General features: G+C 47.9%; 1 protein-coding gene across 1 annotated transcript in view; it reads left to right on the top strand.

Annotated features, from left to right (window-relative positions):
- Positions 1-16,226, top strand: part of cacna1c (calcium channel, voltage-dependent, L type, alpha 1C subunit) — a 142,268-nt gene extending 126,042 nt beyond the window's left edge. The window contains exons 34-53 of the mRNA XM_076030142.1: positions 4,086-4,271; positions 7,181-7,318; positions 7,704-7,769; positions 7,992-8,083; positions 8,334-8,496; positions 9,029-9,156; positions 9,237-9,333; positions 9,456-9,558; positions 9,742-9,843; positions 10,095-10,222; positions 10,309-10,443; positions 11,254-11,618; positions 11,823-11,849; positions 13,488-13,619; positions 13,743-13,873; positions 13,964-14,061; positions 14,145-14,241; positions 14,938-15,046; positions 15,144-15,297; positions 15,421-16,226. Coding sequence (XP_075886257.1) covers positions 4,086-4,271; positions 7,181-7,318; positions 7,704-7,769; positions 7,992-8,083; positions 8,334-8,496; positions 9,029-9,156; positions 9,237-9,333; positions 9,456-9,558; positions 9,742-9,843; positions 10,095-10,222; positions 10,309-10,443; positions 11,254-11,618; positions 11,823-11,849; positions 13,488-13,619; positions 13,743-13,873; positions 13,964-14,061; positions 14,145-14,241; positions 14,938-15,046; positions 15,144-15,297; positions 15,421-15,960 — 2,991 coding nt within the window. The 3' untranslated portion in view covers positions 15,961-16,226. The remainder of the gene's footprint in view (positions 1-4,085; positions 4,272-7,180; positions 7,319-7,703; positions 7,770-7,991; positions 8,084-8,333; positions 8,497-9,028; positions 9,157-9,236; positions 9,334-9,455; positions 9,559-9,741; positions 9,844-10,094; positions 10,223-10,308; positions 10,444-11,253; positions 11,619-11,822; positions 11,850-13,487; positions 13,620-13,742; positions 13,874-13,963; positions 14,062-14,144; positions 14,242-14,937; positions 15,047-15,143; positions 15,298-15,420) is intronic.
- The last annotated feature ends 374 nt before the right edge of the window (positions 16,227-16,600 follow it).

Here is a 16,600-nt window from a genome sequence, read left to right as displayed (position 1 = left end):
TTGACCTGTGGTCGGTGCTGCAGTAGCATGACAGACGTGAGGGTGGATATTCAGGCCTGGCAGCAAAAATCTGCATTCAAGGTGTTTGTGGAGAGGAGACACAAATACAAACTCTTTTTTTTTTTCCAAAATAATTGAGCTTTGACTTGAGGCTCCAAGGATTTTGGATTCATAAATCTCAGAGTTTGCAGTCAAAAGTGTGAGTTTAAAAAAAAAAAAATTAAATAAATTTGTCGAACAATAGCAACGTGTAGTGGCGGGGGGAACAATTTGATCCATAAATGGATTTAGTCAGGACCCGTGAAATTTATGTAAATGTATGTATGAATTCATTTGTTGTGGACACGGAGGCCCTATGGTCAACAGTGGGCCTGCATGAGAATGACGATCCCAAATACAAGTCAGATGTTGAGGGTGTATTGTATTTACACTCCAGGGATAATTGCCGCCTCATTCACAGGAGATTGAAAGCGTTCTCTGGCAGCAGGAGCGTCTGACAGGCATCAGGACAGAACCCGGCTGCATTTTAGCCTTCGATGGGAGCAAGTTTGGCTGAAAACAAATGGATAGGCGTTGATGTTGCAACAAATCACTAACATTAGGATCAAATCTTATTTCTCCTTGAGATTTATTTTCTCCTAACAGTTTAAATGCGGAATAATTCCAATTATTCACAGACCAGGAAGTAAAATTAATCAACACTTTTTGAGGCGCTTTACAAATGCCGTTTTCCGTTCTCGACGAATGAAAACACAAGAGCAATTTTATATTTATAATGTGTCCTTTTGAAGCTAAAATTGACATTTCATGCCGATTGATCCCTTTAAACAAAACACAGTGAGGCCTTTAATTCTTAAATTTGCAGAGTGCCAGTTGTTTACACGCCCTTAGGAAGCGAATGCATTTGTCCCTTTGAGAGCGAGAGGATGACAAAACTTCCACCAATCCGACGTCAGCTTCGCTTCGATGTGTTACGCTTTATTCAGCTCTTTTGTCTCGTTACATGGGAATAAACACGCATATATACAATGCAGGCTAATGTCACGGGGTGGGGAGGGGGATCGGTTCCTCTCAGGAGCCGACAGTATTTAAGCAGCTGTTGATTGGCCAGTTGAATACAGAGGATTTGCCGGGCCTGACATATCTGTCTCTGTCATCTACACAAATCACCCCTGTTGCACCCTAACATGTTGACCCGGAGTCTGCTTTTGATTTGATTTGAATGATTATTTTCCCCTCACACACACACACACACACACGTAACCTAAAGGCATGCCCCAGGTCAAATCATGCAAATTCTTCTTTCGGTTTTATTTTTTTCCTTTTATCCTTCTGTGACTTGCGTGATGAGATGCCCCAGCTCGCGTTTTGTCAGATTTTTATTTTTATTTTTTTCTAACCACTTTTAAGAAGGCCTGCGCAAACCCTGAGTCCCCCGAGAACCATTTTTGCCGGTTTCAAACTGGGACCCCGCCACTTAGGCAATTTCAGATCTCCACGCGGCAGCAGCCACTGAAGCACGAGTCGACGCTCTTTAGTGTTCTGAGCAATTACAATCCAATAGCAGCGGCGGCGACTTGCCAACAAGCAGGCAACCGCTTGTTTATTCCTAAGCACACAGCGAAGTGCAGCCACGGCCGGCTTTTAAAGCCTTCTGTAAATATTACATGGAAAGAAGAAGAAAGGGGGGGAAATTAGAAAGGGGCCGTCTGGAGTGCTCCCAGTTTGTAGCTTGTTGACTTGGATTATTTTGTGCTTCTCCTCCTGCAGTCCGACTCCTTTTGTCAAGGCCGGCTCTGTAATTGTCCCCGTCAACTAGCGGGCGCTTCTTAAATCTTAAACGGTTTCCTTTTTGGTTGCATCTCTGGTCTGGAGCTGGAAGGAGCGTGAGCTTTGTTTGCTCGGAGCGGTGCCAGTACGGACTGCATCTCTGCATTATTATAGGCCGGAATGCCTCCTCTTCTTCTCTTCCATCTCTCCGTCTCTCCCCTACTTCTTCTTCTTCCCCTCCTCCTTTTTTCCTGTTTACTTCTCTCACTCTCTCTTTTCCTGCTGTCCTTTCTGTCAATGGTTCTGCGGTGATGCTTGCACACGTGAAATGCAGGCTGGGTAACATGGGTCTCTGGGGGGGGGGGGGGGGGGGCACTGAATATCTTCCAAACAGATTGTTTTTTAGCAAGCTAAAAAGCCACTGCCTCTTCAAAAGAGAAGGCAGTGGGTGTGCGAGCAGAGACCCATGTTGCCTCTTGAGATGACTGAGCTGAAGTGAATGCCTGAGAAAATGCGACATAAGAAAATACAGCTGTGAAAAAAAAGAAGAGCAGCGACTTCATGCTATCGTTCAGCTTGAAAGTGCTGTTTTGTTGTGCATTGATTCACATGTTGAGTGTTTATACTGTCCACACTGATGTCTGGTTGACAGTACACGACATACACAACATCCTTCAGCGCCTCAGACACACTGTATTCAGTTTGTTTTGTGCGGTTTACCACAGAGGCAACTTGCCCCCTGCTCTGCGATTAGTTAGCTCTAGTTGACTCTCCTTCTACTCCTCCTTTTATCTTCCCCCTGCTCCTCATCCTCTCTACATCTTGACCCCCCTTCACACAAGAATTGTACAATGCTCTGTGTTTACATTGCTGCTTTGTGTGATCATAGAGGTGCGTGTCTGGCTCTGTTAGAATTCCTTCAGATACATCATCCTTTTGCTTTTTACCTCCTTAATTCTTCTCTTGATGGCTTCTCTCTTTCCCTGGCATTGTCCTTTTAAAGTTATTTCTTCTTTATTTGTGCTTCGTTGCTTATCTCCTACATTTAGTTTTCTTTCCCATTCTGTTTCTAAGTTAACTAAGGGGGCGTGGAAAGGAAAGTTATGATGCCCTTGTTTGTGACAGGACATTTTAACAGAGCCAACACAAGAGTAGAGGAAACTGTTTCTGACTCATAAATCAACCTGCATCACTCTCAGCATCACAGTGTTGCAGTACCTGGCATGGCCAGTGGGTGCCCCCCTCAAAATGTCATGTCTGTGTCACTCAGCCTTATTTTGAGTTTCCAAATGCATCTGAAGTCACTCCTGTTTTTCAAACATGTAATAAAACATTAATTAGAACATTCAGATTCTGACCCTAAGTTAAAAAAAAACAACAACAATTGCAGTCTATAAATGATTATTACAAGGCCATAATGACTCAAGGCATGTGTATAATGCAGGTTCTAGCCCTAACCCTAACAATTCTGGGGTTGAGATTAAAATTAAAGTAAAAGTAGGCATTTTTCTTTGAAAAGAGTTCACCTTGAAATCGCTAGAAAATGTGAGTTCACAGGTGTCACGTTTTGAATGAATTAGTATTTGTTTCCCAATTATCATAACTTGGTTATCTATGATAATGCCACAGTGTGTCGTGCCAAGCCTTATGGTGCTCTGTGCATGTGAACACTTATCTCCTGCTCTATAAAACATGTGTCTTTAATTATTCAATCGCACCCTTTGATGTTGCATAAGAGAGTCAAATCCAGAGCCTTGACAGACACCATAGGCACTGCTGGTGGGAGGTCTGGCGCCATGATGCATTTGGTAAACCAACTTGAGCTTCAGCTTGTTGCAGCTTTGGCCGGCAGAAAGAAGAACAGATAGCTGCAGAGGCGCCCACTTACCTGCCATAACACACACACACACCTACACACACCGGCAGGCTCACACAGTTAGAGTTAGCCCCTCCTTTATCTTACACGTCTTTAATGTTTCACTGTTGCTCCCCTTGTAATGAGACACGTCTCAGCCTGATGTGGCCAGATGTATAATGCAGCAGCACCTCACAGGAGGCTCTCTGGTGGCCCAAAATAAAATTATTTCCACCATGTTACGATTGACCAGAGACTGAACCCTCGCCGGCAGCTGGTTTGGTTCAGTCTGTGTCCGGGCCAATGCACAGCTCTTCAGACACTCCATACACTTGAACACAGTTTACATTGACCGTCTCTCTCTCTCACACACACACACACACACACACACACACACACACACACACACACACACAGCAGGCGCTGCTCTGGTGCTGATCTTTGTTGCCTTTCCTTAAAGCCAGCTGACTCCTCCGCGTCCTCGTCCTCCTCCTCTTCGCCCTCCTCCTCCTCCTCCTCCTCTTCCTCCTCTCACCCCCCTGTGGTAAGGCCAACGGTATGCTCCGACGGTAACCTCGCCCGCCTCCCCACCTTCACCACCACCACCACACCTCCATCCTTCCATACCTCCAGCCCCGCGCCCATGGTATGGCCCAAAGGACGCTCTCCGCTGTCGCTGTCGCCTCCTTGCAGCATGTCTGAAATCCGTCTGAGTATAGCTGTTGTCTGTATTTTCTACATGTTGGTGTGGGTGTATACATTTATATTTTTATATCTTTATATACTGTATATATAGTTTCTTGTATGTATGTACATAGTGTGTGTGTGGCGAGGGATTCTGAAGGCCCTTTGGTGCAAGTGGAGTGTTGTGACTCTTCTATGGCGGCTCCGCCCGCTTTCTCCCCACCATGGCTTGGCTCTGCCCCCAACCCCCCCCCCCCCCCCCCCATCACCACCTCATGAGCGTGGCATCTTCCCGGTGCCTCATCATCGGCACTTACTTCTCTCCACCTCTCCATACGTCCTCTGTACCTGCGGTATTTCCCTCCCTGTGTGCGAGTTGCGTCTCTCCGGCTGCATCTCGCTTCATTGGTCCCGATGTGTCTGAATAATTCAAGTCATTCTCCGCACACGTTCCCTCCACTCTCACCCTCACTGTCACTGTACCACCGCCGCCGCCGCTCGCCTGCCTCAACTGCCTCTCTGTCTCTCTCTCTCTTTCTCTCCTTCTCTCTCAGTGGTGCGATGGTCCCCACTGTGGTCCACTTGTGGTATTACATGAAGTGCTGATTTTTGTCTCGACTCCTCGGAAGGGTCTCTCGTTTTTACGCACGTCAGTCGGTCGAGTTTGGTCGCACCTCCAGGGTTAGTCGTCAGTCAAAGAAACCAGAAGTAATATCTAATCTCAGGGGTAGAATAATAATGTTAATAATAATGATGGTACTTAAGGATGGAAAATTCTATATCTTTGGTCCCAAACTGCTGGAAGACGTGCGGAGAGCGGCAGATCCTTCTTTGGAGCAAGCTGTGGTTTGTTTCTTTGTGGATGTCACACAAAAATAATACTAAAAGAGAATGAAAAGTTAAGGCTTCCTGGGAAAAGAAAAAAAACACAAATGGCATGCGTGACTGTGACAGCAAGGGACGCTGCAGTGGTTAGTGCGCTTCACCTTTTACGTATCGGTTCAGACATGAGAGTTTAATTTGCTTTTAAGAAGTTTTGAAAGTCTAACGGACTGCGGTGGCTATGATGTTTCACCTGCATGTTCCTGCCATTTATTTTATACTGTTAAACATTGAAGGACCACTCTGTGACTTTTTTCTATTGACATTAAAATGAAAGGCTAACCAGATACATTATGTCGTTTTTCTTTTCTGTTATCAAGCATTTTTTTTTTAAATAGTTAATTCAACCCAGACATCAGAGCTGCTATAAGATAAGTTTGAGCACCCCAGGGCCTTTGACTGATGTTTTGGTTCTTGCCTCCTTGCCATTTCTTTTTTGTCTCGAAGAACGAGCAGCAGTAGCAGCAGCAGCAACAGCAGAAGCAGCATAAATAAGTAAATCTGTATTAGAATAGCACTCAGCTAGAGCCGGCTGAATATTTCATCATGGAGCTACTTCCTGCAGATGAGGACGAGGACAATAGACAGTCTAGAGCCACGGTGTCTCTCAGGGCTCGTGCACGAAGCTTTGCCACGGCATCATTCGAAGGAAACCTGTACAGAAGTCTTTTTTGGTTGTGTTGTGTTGTGGACAATCACAGTAAACAAACAGACAGGCTAAAATGATTCGCCACCCATGAAATTTTTATCTTAATGTCAGGCCGGGACTCGAGGCAGGACTCAGACGCAGAGGATTGGGGCCAAAAGTACATTTATTACATTTGCAACTGAAACTCAGATCAAAATGATCAAACAATTAGGTTATGAAACTCCTAGGATTTCTAAGCTATCGGGGAGAGATAATTAAGAGAACAGAAAATCTAGAAAGTCTAGTCTAACAAGTTACAAAATCAAAATCACTCACAAGGAGGAAAAGGCAAAAGGCTAAACTACTCTACAGAAGAGGAAGGAACTCAGAACATAAATCAACAGACAATATCTATCAGCTAATAACAAAACTTATCGTTAACAAAAAAATCACTCGATCTCGCGGAACAACTGGCTTACAGTGTAATCTTTGGGCTGTGGCTGTGAGCGGGTACAAGGCTAGACATGACAAACAAAGACACTCTGGCACAAGACGAGGGAAACGCAGACTTTTTAAACACACAGGGTTAGGGTTAGGGATAGGCACAGGTGGAAACAATGGGTAATTGGGTGAGACGCACAGGTGGCACATGAGGAGGGGGGCGTGATCTGAAACGAGAGGAAGCTGAGTTACAGTGTGACACTTTCCCCCCTCTGCAGCGGTAATGTCTGTATGCACCTGGATGTCGTGGCAGGATTGTTTTCATGGTGGCCACTTCCTGGCTGCCAGACAAACAATTGACCCGTCTGCATGATTTATCGCAACACAAATGTGCCCATAGGGCTGGGATTTTCATTTTTCATTGACTTATTTCTTATTCCTTCCTTTGGTGCTCGTCTCGTCTGTGTTGAGGTATCGTTACGGGTGATTTATGACACGGCTCACCTCTGTCGATGGAATCCTCCCTGGCCCGGTTTCAGCTACCGGACATCCGGTCCGCAGGATAGCCAGATTGTTTCAGCATAGCGGCGTGATTTACCTGCCTAGTGCTGCATCTCTGTTTAGACACTAGGACACCAGGCACATTTATCATGCGCCTCTTTCGCTGCCAAGTGATTTTTTTTTATTTTATTTTTTTCCCAAGAAGCCTGACGATACACGTGCATGACCCTCCGACTCTTTCCCAGATCTCGGATGAATTTGATGGGATTTTGCCGGATGCAGATTTCCAGTTATTAACTCTCTGCACGTGTGCGTGCGTGCATGCGTGCGTGTGTGTGTGTGTTTCTCAACCACTGCGTCCGCTGTGTTCCCATTGGTCCTGTTTTTTTTTTCCCATTTCCTCACCAAATGGCCTGAAGGGGCTGCAGAACTCGGAGGAAAGCGCCAGGATCTCCATCACCTTCTTCCGACTGTTTCGCGTGATGAGGCTGGTGAAGCTGCTGTCACGCGGGGAAGGGATCCGGACCCTGCTGTGGACTTTCATCAAATCCTTCCAAGTGAGGAGAGAACCGGAGCGTTTGATCCATCTGGGCCAATCATCCCGTTTATCTGGAATAGGAAGCACATGTTGATATAGTTTCTGCTGTCATTTAGCACACAAAGTTATGGAAGTTCAATAAAAAAAAAAAATATTTACAGTGAATTTAATGTTTTAAATTCATTATCTTGTTATTAGTTTTGTCTAAATGCAGCTCAGCACTGCAGAGGTGCATTTTTAGCTTCACTTTAGGTCGTTCAGGTTACACTCAGGTTACAAAGTGTTTTTCATTATGTCTTTGATCATTAGATATAAAATCAAAACGTTACCTTTTCCTAATTGTAAACCTAAGTAAACGTAAGTAAAGTGACTGATAAGTATCTCTCTCTCTCTCCCTCCCTCAGGCACTGCCCTATGTAGCCCTGCTTATAGTGATGCTGTTCTTTATATATGCCGTCATCGGCATGCAGGTAAGCTGACTTTTAGCCCCGTTCAGTTTTCTTCCCCATCGTCCCCGACTCCTTCCTGTTCCTGCTACTTTACTCTTCCGCTCACTATGTCCAGCCCCGTCCTTCATCTGCTTTCTGTCCTATGTCCTCCTTCTCTTGTTTATTCTTTTCACCCTTCAGTGTGGGCAGCGAGCCAATTTTAATTTTATTGCAAATGGAAATATTTCCCTCTCCTCTTCGCAGATGTTTGGTAAAATAGCGTTGCGGGACAACACGCAGATCAACAGGAACAACAACTTCCAGACATTCCCTCAGGCAGTGCTGCTGCTCTTCAGGTAAAATGACGGCACTACTCATTTTCATTCCATGTTTGATTTCTCCTTCCGACCGGCCCTCTGAATATCTATACTCCAAGTCCAGAGTTCTTCATTGTCATTCTGCTCTTCTTCCCCTCCTGCCAGTAGTATTTCTAACATCAATATCAATTACTTTTCCTGATCTTTCATTTAAAATGTTTTCCTGAAATATAACTTCAAATATGCATATTTGCTTCTGACCCTTGTGCACCTTTCTTCCATCCCCCAGATGTGCAACAGGTGAGGCCTGGCAGGAGATCATGCTGGCGTGCAAGTTCAGCCAGCCGTGCGAGAAAGGCTCCACCAATGAGACCAACTCTCCCAGCGAGGCCTGCGGCAGCCAGTTTGCCATCATCTACTTTGTCAGCTTCTACATGCTCTGTGCCTTCCTGGTAAGAACTGAGGCTGGATGCTGAGGTTTCTTGTTTGAATTAATTTGTGATTATTACTTTTTTAACTTTGACATCACAGCTGGTGCGGTAAGAGATAGTCGAGAGAAGGTACACCAGATAACTGGGATTAGTCTAAACATTGTTTGCCAGATGATTTCTTACTGCTGGATGCCGCTAAATCTCACACACTTTTTTTTAAAATATTTTATTGATTTTCCATTGACAGACATACAAACAGAGAACCAAAGAACTACACATCAGTTTTGTCAAGGGATGAGATCTAATTTTTCTCACTCACTGTGTGACTGAGGGGGGTCTTCTCCTGAATCCACTGGAAGAGGGCACATCGCCTTGCCGAGAGTAGGAGTGTAACACTGGGCCTTTTAATAGACCATTTTCAGGTGCGGTAACAGTTTCCACTGAGCTGCACCGCCTGTCTGCGTCGGTCTCCGCGTGATTGACAGACCATAATCGGAAACGGGCGAGCCGTATAATCCTCCGAGTTCTGTTTTGTTGTCCGGGCTCCCTTCAGATCATCAACCTGTTTGTGGCTGTCATCATGGACAACTTTGACTACCTGACGCGCGACTGGTCCATCCTGGGGCCGCATCACCTGGATGAGTTCAAAAGGATATGGGCGGAGTACGACCCCGAGGCCAAGTACGTCCCGACAGGCCTCAGCCGGCTCGTCCACTCACCCGGGAGAGGAGAGTAACGCCTGCGTCTGTGTGCTTTTCCAGGGGGAGGATAAAGCACCTGGACGTGGTGACTCTGCTGCGGAGGATACAGCCGCCCCTTGGCTTTGGAAAGCTCTGTCCACACAGGGTGGCCTGCAAGGTAACGCAAGCACAGACACACGCCAGTTGCTCTGATCCTTCCAAAGCTGTAGGACGATCAGAACGGTGGGGAAAATAAATAAATAAATGAATACAAAAACCTTCTTGTCTTGTCCCCTGCAGCGTCTGGTGTCGATGAACATGCCGCTGAACAGCGACGGCACGGTGATGTTCAACGCCACGCTGTTCGCCCTGGTCAGAACCGCCCTCAGGATCAAGACCGAAGGTGACAGCAAGACACGCACACCATGAGCACAAAGCTCCCCATTCGAGTGCAGTGATTAAACCTGTTGAGCGTATTTGAATGCAGCATGTGTGGATGTGCTAAAATGATTTGCCCCTGGGCAGGTTTTTCAAGGAGGGAACTGTGCGAGCCGACACTCACTAGTACCACTGTTTTGTGTTCCAGGGAACCTGGAGCAGGCCAATGAGGAGCTGAGAGCGATTGTCAAGAAGATCTGGAAGAGAACCAGCATGAAGCTCTTGGATCAAGTGGTGCCCCCTGCTGGCGGTTAGTACTCTCTTCACACCAGTAGAACTCTTGTGTGCCTTGTTTATTACTTTATTTAATCATAATGTTGTTCAGCCATCTGCCTCCTGCTGGACTCTCCAGTAGAAGGGACATGGATTTCCGTGAACTAAACTGATGAAAAGGGTTTTAAAAAAAAATGATGTGAAATGAAAATATCACTGATTTGCAGTCAGTCACAGCTTTTGTTTTGAACTCTTGCATGTCTTCACAATTTCATCACCTTTTTGCAGACGACGAGGTGACGGTGGGGAAGTTCTACGCCACCTTCCTCATCCAGGAGTATTTCCGCAAGTTCAAGAAGAGGAAAGAACAGGGGCTGGTGGCCAAGGTGCCCCCCAAAACTGCCCTCTCTCTGCAGGTACGCACATGCACACTCAGAACTTGGGGGCATTTTTCCGGGATCCCACGCCGGCAGCAACTGCACACTGTCTCTGCTGTGCACAGGCGGGCCTGCGGACTCTGCATGACATCGGCCCCGAGATCCGGAGGGCCATCTCCGGGGACCTGACAGTGGAGGAGGAGCTGGACAAAGGCATGAAGGAGCCCGTGTCGGCCGCGTCCGAGGACGACATCTTCAGGGTAAAGGTCGGATACACACGCCCTCACTCACTCTCCGACAGAAGGGAGAGAAGGACGAGCGCCGCGTCCTCGCAGCTTTGAGCCGCCGGCCGCCTGCTCCATGGACGTGCCACTTACACGCTGTCATGCATTCGCTCAGATGTTTACAACAAAAAAACAACCAGAAAAAAAAGCCTCATTCTCCACCACATGGCTTTTGCTCCCAAATCACTGCGTGGCCTGTAATGTTTAGTGTAGAAAAATGTGAAAAATTAATAAATCCACCTTCATTCAGAACACAGAACACCCTGTTAAATGTGCAACACTGGCACCTCGAGGCTCCTCGTGGTGAGTTGTGCTTCTTAAAACCTCCATTTGCGACGTCGTTGATATTTTCATGTGCTTCAATTACCATAAGCGGCTGTGAAGAAGCTGTTTTATTGAATGCTTTTATAAAACCTGGCACGCTTCCCAACTCATGTCACGAGGTGCATCTGGTGAAGAATCCCGGATCCTTCACAGCTGCCATGCGAACTGCGCCCCTTTATAAGAGACTTGGAAAGAGCATTTTATGCCTGTATTTTAAAAAACGTTATTTTAATGTGCATTTAAGAAGAATTTGCTTCCACTGTTGGAGCTGATTTCTTCTGCATCCCCATCTTGGCTGATTGAGCTTTGCTGCTGCTGCTGCTGCCAGCGACGATTTTGACCTTATGATCATTTGTAAGATCTAAAGATGTGGAGGGTGCACTGAATCCTCTGCTTCTTACTCCCGTGGGTTATTTCCTCCCCCTTCTCTCATCTTCCTCCCTCTCACCCCGCCTCCGACAGCGAACGGGCGGCCTGTTCAGCAACCACGTCAACTACTACAACCAGAGCGACGGCCGCGGCTCCTTCCCGCAGTCCTTCACCACCCAGCGGCCGCTGCACATCAGCCAGAAGGGGTCGCCGTGCGAGGCCGAGAGCCCGTCCCACGAGAAGCTCATGGACTCCACCACCTTCACGCCGTCCTCCTACTCCTCGTCGGGCTCCAACGCCAACATCAACAACGCCAATAACACCGGCATGGCCGGCGTGGTCACCCAGGGCGTCAGCCGCTTCCCCAGCCCGTCAATAAGTACCGTGGACGGCCACACTGGGCAGCCGCTCACCCCGATCCTGCTGCCCAGGTCTGCCTGGTGCTTCCCTCCAAAGAGGTCAGTGCCACCACTACAACCGCCGCCGCTGCCTTTTCCCTCTTGGTCTGACTGCGTTTCTCTCTGACCTGAGGCCACATATGAATCTCTAGCTTGAACCGAAACACACATGATATCACGTCTTTGGATATAAACACTGTCTTCTATCCTCCTCACTTTCTCTTTCCTTCCTCCTCCTCTGTGGTTTTTTCGGGTGGCGAGCAGGACGTGTTTTTATGACAGCCTCATGCGGTATGTTGCCAGGGGACTAAAAAGCAGTGCGTGCGTGCGTGTGTGCGTGCGTGTCTGTGCATTACTCCCCTGAATCTAAGCATTGAGCATTCATAATAAGAGTAATAATGTCAAATATTGCTGCTGTGCACATTACGCTTTGGTTGCTCAACCACACATAAAGCCTCGGATAGACTGTTTGGTTCTGCGAGACCAAACTTCTTCTATCACAGGCTGCTGCTCTTTTTTGCTCTGCTTTAATATATATATATATATTTATCTTTTTTTTTGGCAGCTCTAAGTACAACGCAGTGTCTCGCTACTTTTCCACTATTTTATTTCTGTCATTGTCATGGCAGAGATCCAAGGTTAATGCGCTTAAGTCGGCCATTCTAATCACTCAAAAAGCTAGATTGTCATGAGGTTTATTCCATTGTTTTTTTTTTAAATAATATTCTATAAGGAGAATGACTCTGTATTTCATGCAAAACTCTTGGCACGCTTTTATTCCCAACATGCACGTCCACGCTTCCTGAGTTTTTGCACCCCCTGCTGTGACTCCTTTAACCCCTCCACCCAACACCCAACCCTAGCCACATTTATATAGCGTTGGCCTTCTCATGCTCAACGCAGCCAATATACTGTATATGGAAGCCTTCAGATTGATTGAGTCAGGATCTAATCTTGAGTTTGCCTCAAAGCCTTGAAACCTTGCTTCAGATTAAAGATGCATCTTGACATTTGGAGGTGTGTTTTTCTTACTTTTAAGGATAGTTTTTAGGAGAAGCTACTCATATCGTGCCTTAGAGGTTTTTCCGTCTAAATCCATGTGTTTTTCTTGCCCAGTGTGCAGTAGACCAAGCCAGACTCCACGCATCCCTTTGTAATTCTTTCTCAGATGCATCCTTCCACTGATGTATGATACAATCTGTCGGAATAACCTGACAAAGACGAAAACACACTTTCACTGTCAAGATATGTCCTTAAAGCGCCTCAGGAAGTCTGGAGTATGACAGAAATGCCTTTGGAATACAAGAAGAAGCACTTTATGTCTGGATTAAGTTTTGAAAAAGAAAAGAAACATTTACCAACGTGAAGATTCTGGTTCTGGAGAAGGAACACGTGAAGGACATTCCATTTAGTTAATTCACCACGTTAATGACGACAGTCCTCTGTCGAAAAACCTCTCTGACTATCTGCCTTTTTCTAATCAGAAACCAAAACTAATCCAAACTAAAAGTTTTAACCTCCTAAAGTTTTACATCAAACCACTGCGAAGGCTTATCCTGTCCATCCTGATTAGTTAGTTCTGTTTTCTAAAGACGTTTGCAGCACACCAGCGCCACCAGTTGGTCATATTCCAGACGCTTCCGCACCACTTTGCCTTTGAAACAAACGCTTTCCCTCCTCCAGTCTTCTGTCTGGTCTCTCTTTCTCTCTCTCTATCTCTCTCTCACCCCCCCAGAACACATCCCTTGTCGCTAATCAGCTGCTATTTTCTGTGTTTTCTGTGTTTTGTGTGTGTGTGTGTGTGCGTGTGTTTTGATTGTGCGTCTGCTTGTTCGTCTCCATGATGTATCTGTGTGCGTCCTATGTTAACGTCCACTCTGCCTGTCTGTCCTTGTGCTGGTGCGTGCGTGGCGGGGGCGGGGGGTGCAGCTCGGACTCGACCGACAGCCGCCTGCCCATCATCCGGCGCGGCGAGGGCTCCACGGAGGAGACTTACGACGAGAGCTACGCCGACGAAAGGGAGTACCACCGCGAGGACGCCCGCTCGCTCTCCTCTGACATGTACTGGTCTCAGCATAGACGCTTTGCCTTTTTATTTTGCCCCCCCGCCCCGGCCCCTCCCCTTCCTCCGTGCTTGACCGATGCCCCTCTCGTCCCCCCACTTCCTCTCTGTGACCCGCCCAGGTTGGTGTACCACGACGAGACGTGCAAGCAGCTGACTCCCATGGAGCAAGGAGAGGAGGTGGAAGACAGGCGAGGAGGTGGGGGAGGGTGGCAGTCGCCGAGAAGAGTCTTCCTCTGCCCCTCGTCCCTGGGTGAGAGGAAACGCCAAGCTTTGTTTTCAAAAAATACATTTTTTGCAGCGACTTGAATATTTTCTTTCTTCTTCTTTGTCCTCATTCAAGCGCGGAGGTCGTCCTTCCACCTGGAATGCCTCAGGAGACAGTCGAGGCCGGACATCAGCCAGAAGACGGCGGTGCCCTTGCACCTCGTGCACCATCAGGTTGGAAAGCAAATGCAAAATGCGCGCTGTGACACTCGCCGCCCCGCGTCTCCCTGCCTGATTCTCCTGCTTCCTCTCCGCAGGCTCTGGCGGTGGCAGGGTTGAGTCCTCTGCTCCGGAGGAGTCATTCGCCCACGCTCTTCAGCCGGCTGTGCTCCACGCCTCCGGCCAGTCCCACAGGTGCACAGCCGAGAATCTGATGGAAACGTGCGACGTATTGACCTGCTTCCTCTGAAGTGCCTGACACAACAGCAGCCCTTTTTACTGTGATTTTAACTGTGAAATCTGGTCTCATCCATTGTGCTGGAAGTGCAAGAGGCCTTCACCTCTGTTTTCAAATCAAGTCAAGATCTTTTTTGTCATTATACAAGCATAAAAACATTTTGAGGAGTGTTTACACAGACAAAATAGAATAGAAATATACATGCAATAGAAATATAGCACACATTGATAAGTTAAAAAATCAGATATAGAATATAAAATATATAGAGTACCTTTATATTTACAGGAATGAAATGAAATAATTACATAATGTAATAATTACGTTATTCTTTTTATATGAACGTGACATTCACATCCAAAAAAAAGCTGGGCTAATTTATTTAGCAGCAGCTATTGTTTATTTATAGTCTAATAGCCTCCACTGTAGCTTCAAGCTGGTTGAACTAGCAATGAAAAAACACGTGTGGATAATGATAATAAAAGTAATAATATGGATAATAATTATAATAAGGACAGGTGAGATGAATTCCAAGAACGTTCCAGGGCAGGTTAGCTCAAGCCCAGGCTGGATCCAGTATTCTTCTTTTGATTTCTTCTCCCCCCCAAGATGAATCAATGTCATTGATTGTTTTCTCCTCCCCCGTGTTGCCGCAGCTCACGGCAGCGATGCCTCCTACCAGCGAGTGCCCTCCGTACGGTTAGAGGGCTCCAACTCCCACGAAAAGCTCAACACCAGCCTGCCCTCGGTCAACTGCGGGCCCTGGTGAGACCCGACTCTCCACACACTTCTCGTTACACAACCGCAGCCACGGCTGAGAGAGTGAACGGGAAACCTGTCTGTCTGTTTGTCTGTCTCCCAGGTACAGCGACAGCAACGGGAACAGCAGAGGGAACAGCCCCAGCCCCGGCGTGTCCAATCAGAGGCCGCGACCGGTCTCCCTCACGGTGCCGTCGCTGCTGGGCAAAGACTCCAGCTCGCTGTCCCACGGCAGCGCAGGCAGTCTGGTGGAAGCGGTGAGATGAGAATTGTGTCGATGTCCCAATATTTATGGACCTGACTGTATTTTCCATTTAAAGATAAAAACCACATCATTTTGATCTCCTTGCCATGTTGTGTGTCCCGTTCTCACCCCCAAGGTGTTAATTTCAGAGGGTTTGGGCCATTTCGCCCAGGATCCATCGTTCATTGAGGTGACCAAAGCCGAGTTGGCCGATGCCTGCGACATGACCATCGAGGAGATGGAGCACGCCGCCAACAACATCCTCAACGGCAACGCCGCCGCAAACGCCGCGCCTGGCACCTCCTCCGCCCCCCAGCACAGCCCCAACGGCAACCTCGTCCCCTTCCACGCAGCGGCGGCGGCGCTGCACAGGGACCAAGCGGTCGGCGAGGGCGGGGAGGAGGCCGGAGGTAGCAGAGGCTCCATCCACGGGCCTTCCTCGGTGGAGGAGCGACAAGTGCTGCTGGCAGGGGGGAGGGGTCAGGACGAGGAGGAGGAGGAGGAGAGGGAGGATGAGGAGGAGGAGGAAGAGGAGAGGCAGCGGGGGGAGGCTGAGGCGGACGAGGAGGGGCGCGGCCACAGAGGCTCGGCGGCGGTGGTGGTGGTGGGCGGAGCCCGGCAGCGGAACAGCGGGCTGCTGGAGGACGAGGACATGGAGTGCGTGACCAGTTTGTAGGAGTTGTGTTGGCCCCGCCCACTCCACCCCATCCCCTTCTGACATCATCAGAGACTGACGCTGGTCAGCGCGCGAGTGCAACCGCCGCCACAGCTGGACTCAACTGTCTGTCCCCACCCCTCCCCTCTCTCACACACACACACACACACACACACACACACACACACACAGTCGGCCGTTCACGCAACTTTAAACACCTGGTTACGGCTTTGTCGGTTTCTATGAGTTTTTATGTGTGAATATTTGTAGTAAAATATGCCACAATATACTCTATACTATCTGAGTGTGCGCCTGTGTGCGAGTGTGCGCGGGCACACGAGAGAGAGAGAGCGAGAGAGAGAGAGATCTACGATTTTTTTTTTTTTTTTTATCTCCGTGCGACCGCGTGTGTCTGAGTGTGTCTCTAAAGTGCCTCACAGTTTTTTCATGTCCTCAAAATGTGCGCAGAGCGGGACGGGTAGGAGGGAAAGAATGAGGGACGGAAAGAAGACAAGAAACAAAATGGAGAGGGGAGAAACGCGGAGCAGGAAGTGGTCTCTCGGGTTTCCTGTCGTCGCCATGGAGTGTCGGTGGTTTTCATTTCTTCTCCCTCCTTTTTTCCTTGTGTTTGTCTCGTCGTGACACGTACGGGTGGGGGAGG

Source organism: Nelusetta ayraudi, unplaced genomic scaffold, assembly GCF_046127955.1.
Source record: "Nelusetta ayraudi isolate G7.1 ecotype Tasmania unplaced genomic scaffold, CSIRO-AGI_Nayr_v1 ptg000027l, whole genome shotgun sequence".
NCBI lineage: Eukaryota > Metazoa > Chordata > Actinopteri > Tetraodontiformes > Monacanthidae > Nelusetta > Nelusetta ayraudi.
Note: the sequence above shows the minus strand (reverse complement) of the source record. Positions and strands in the feature narration are given on the sequence as shown.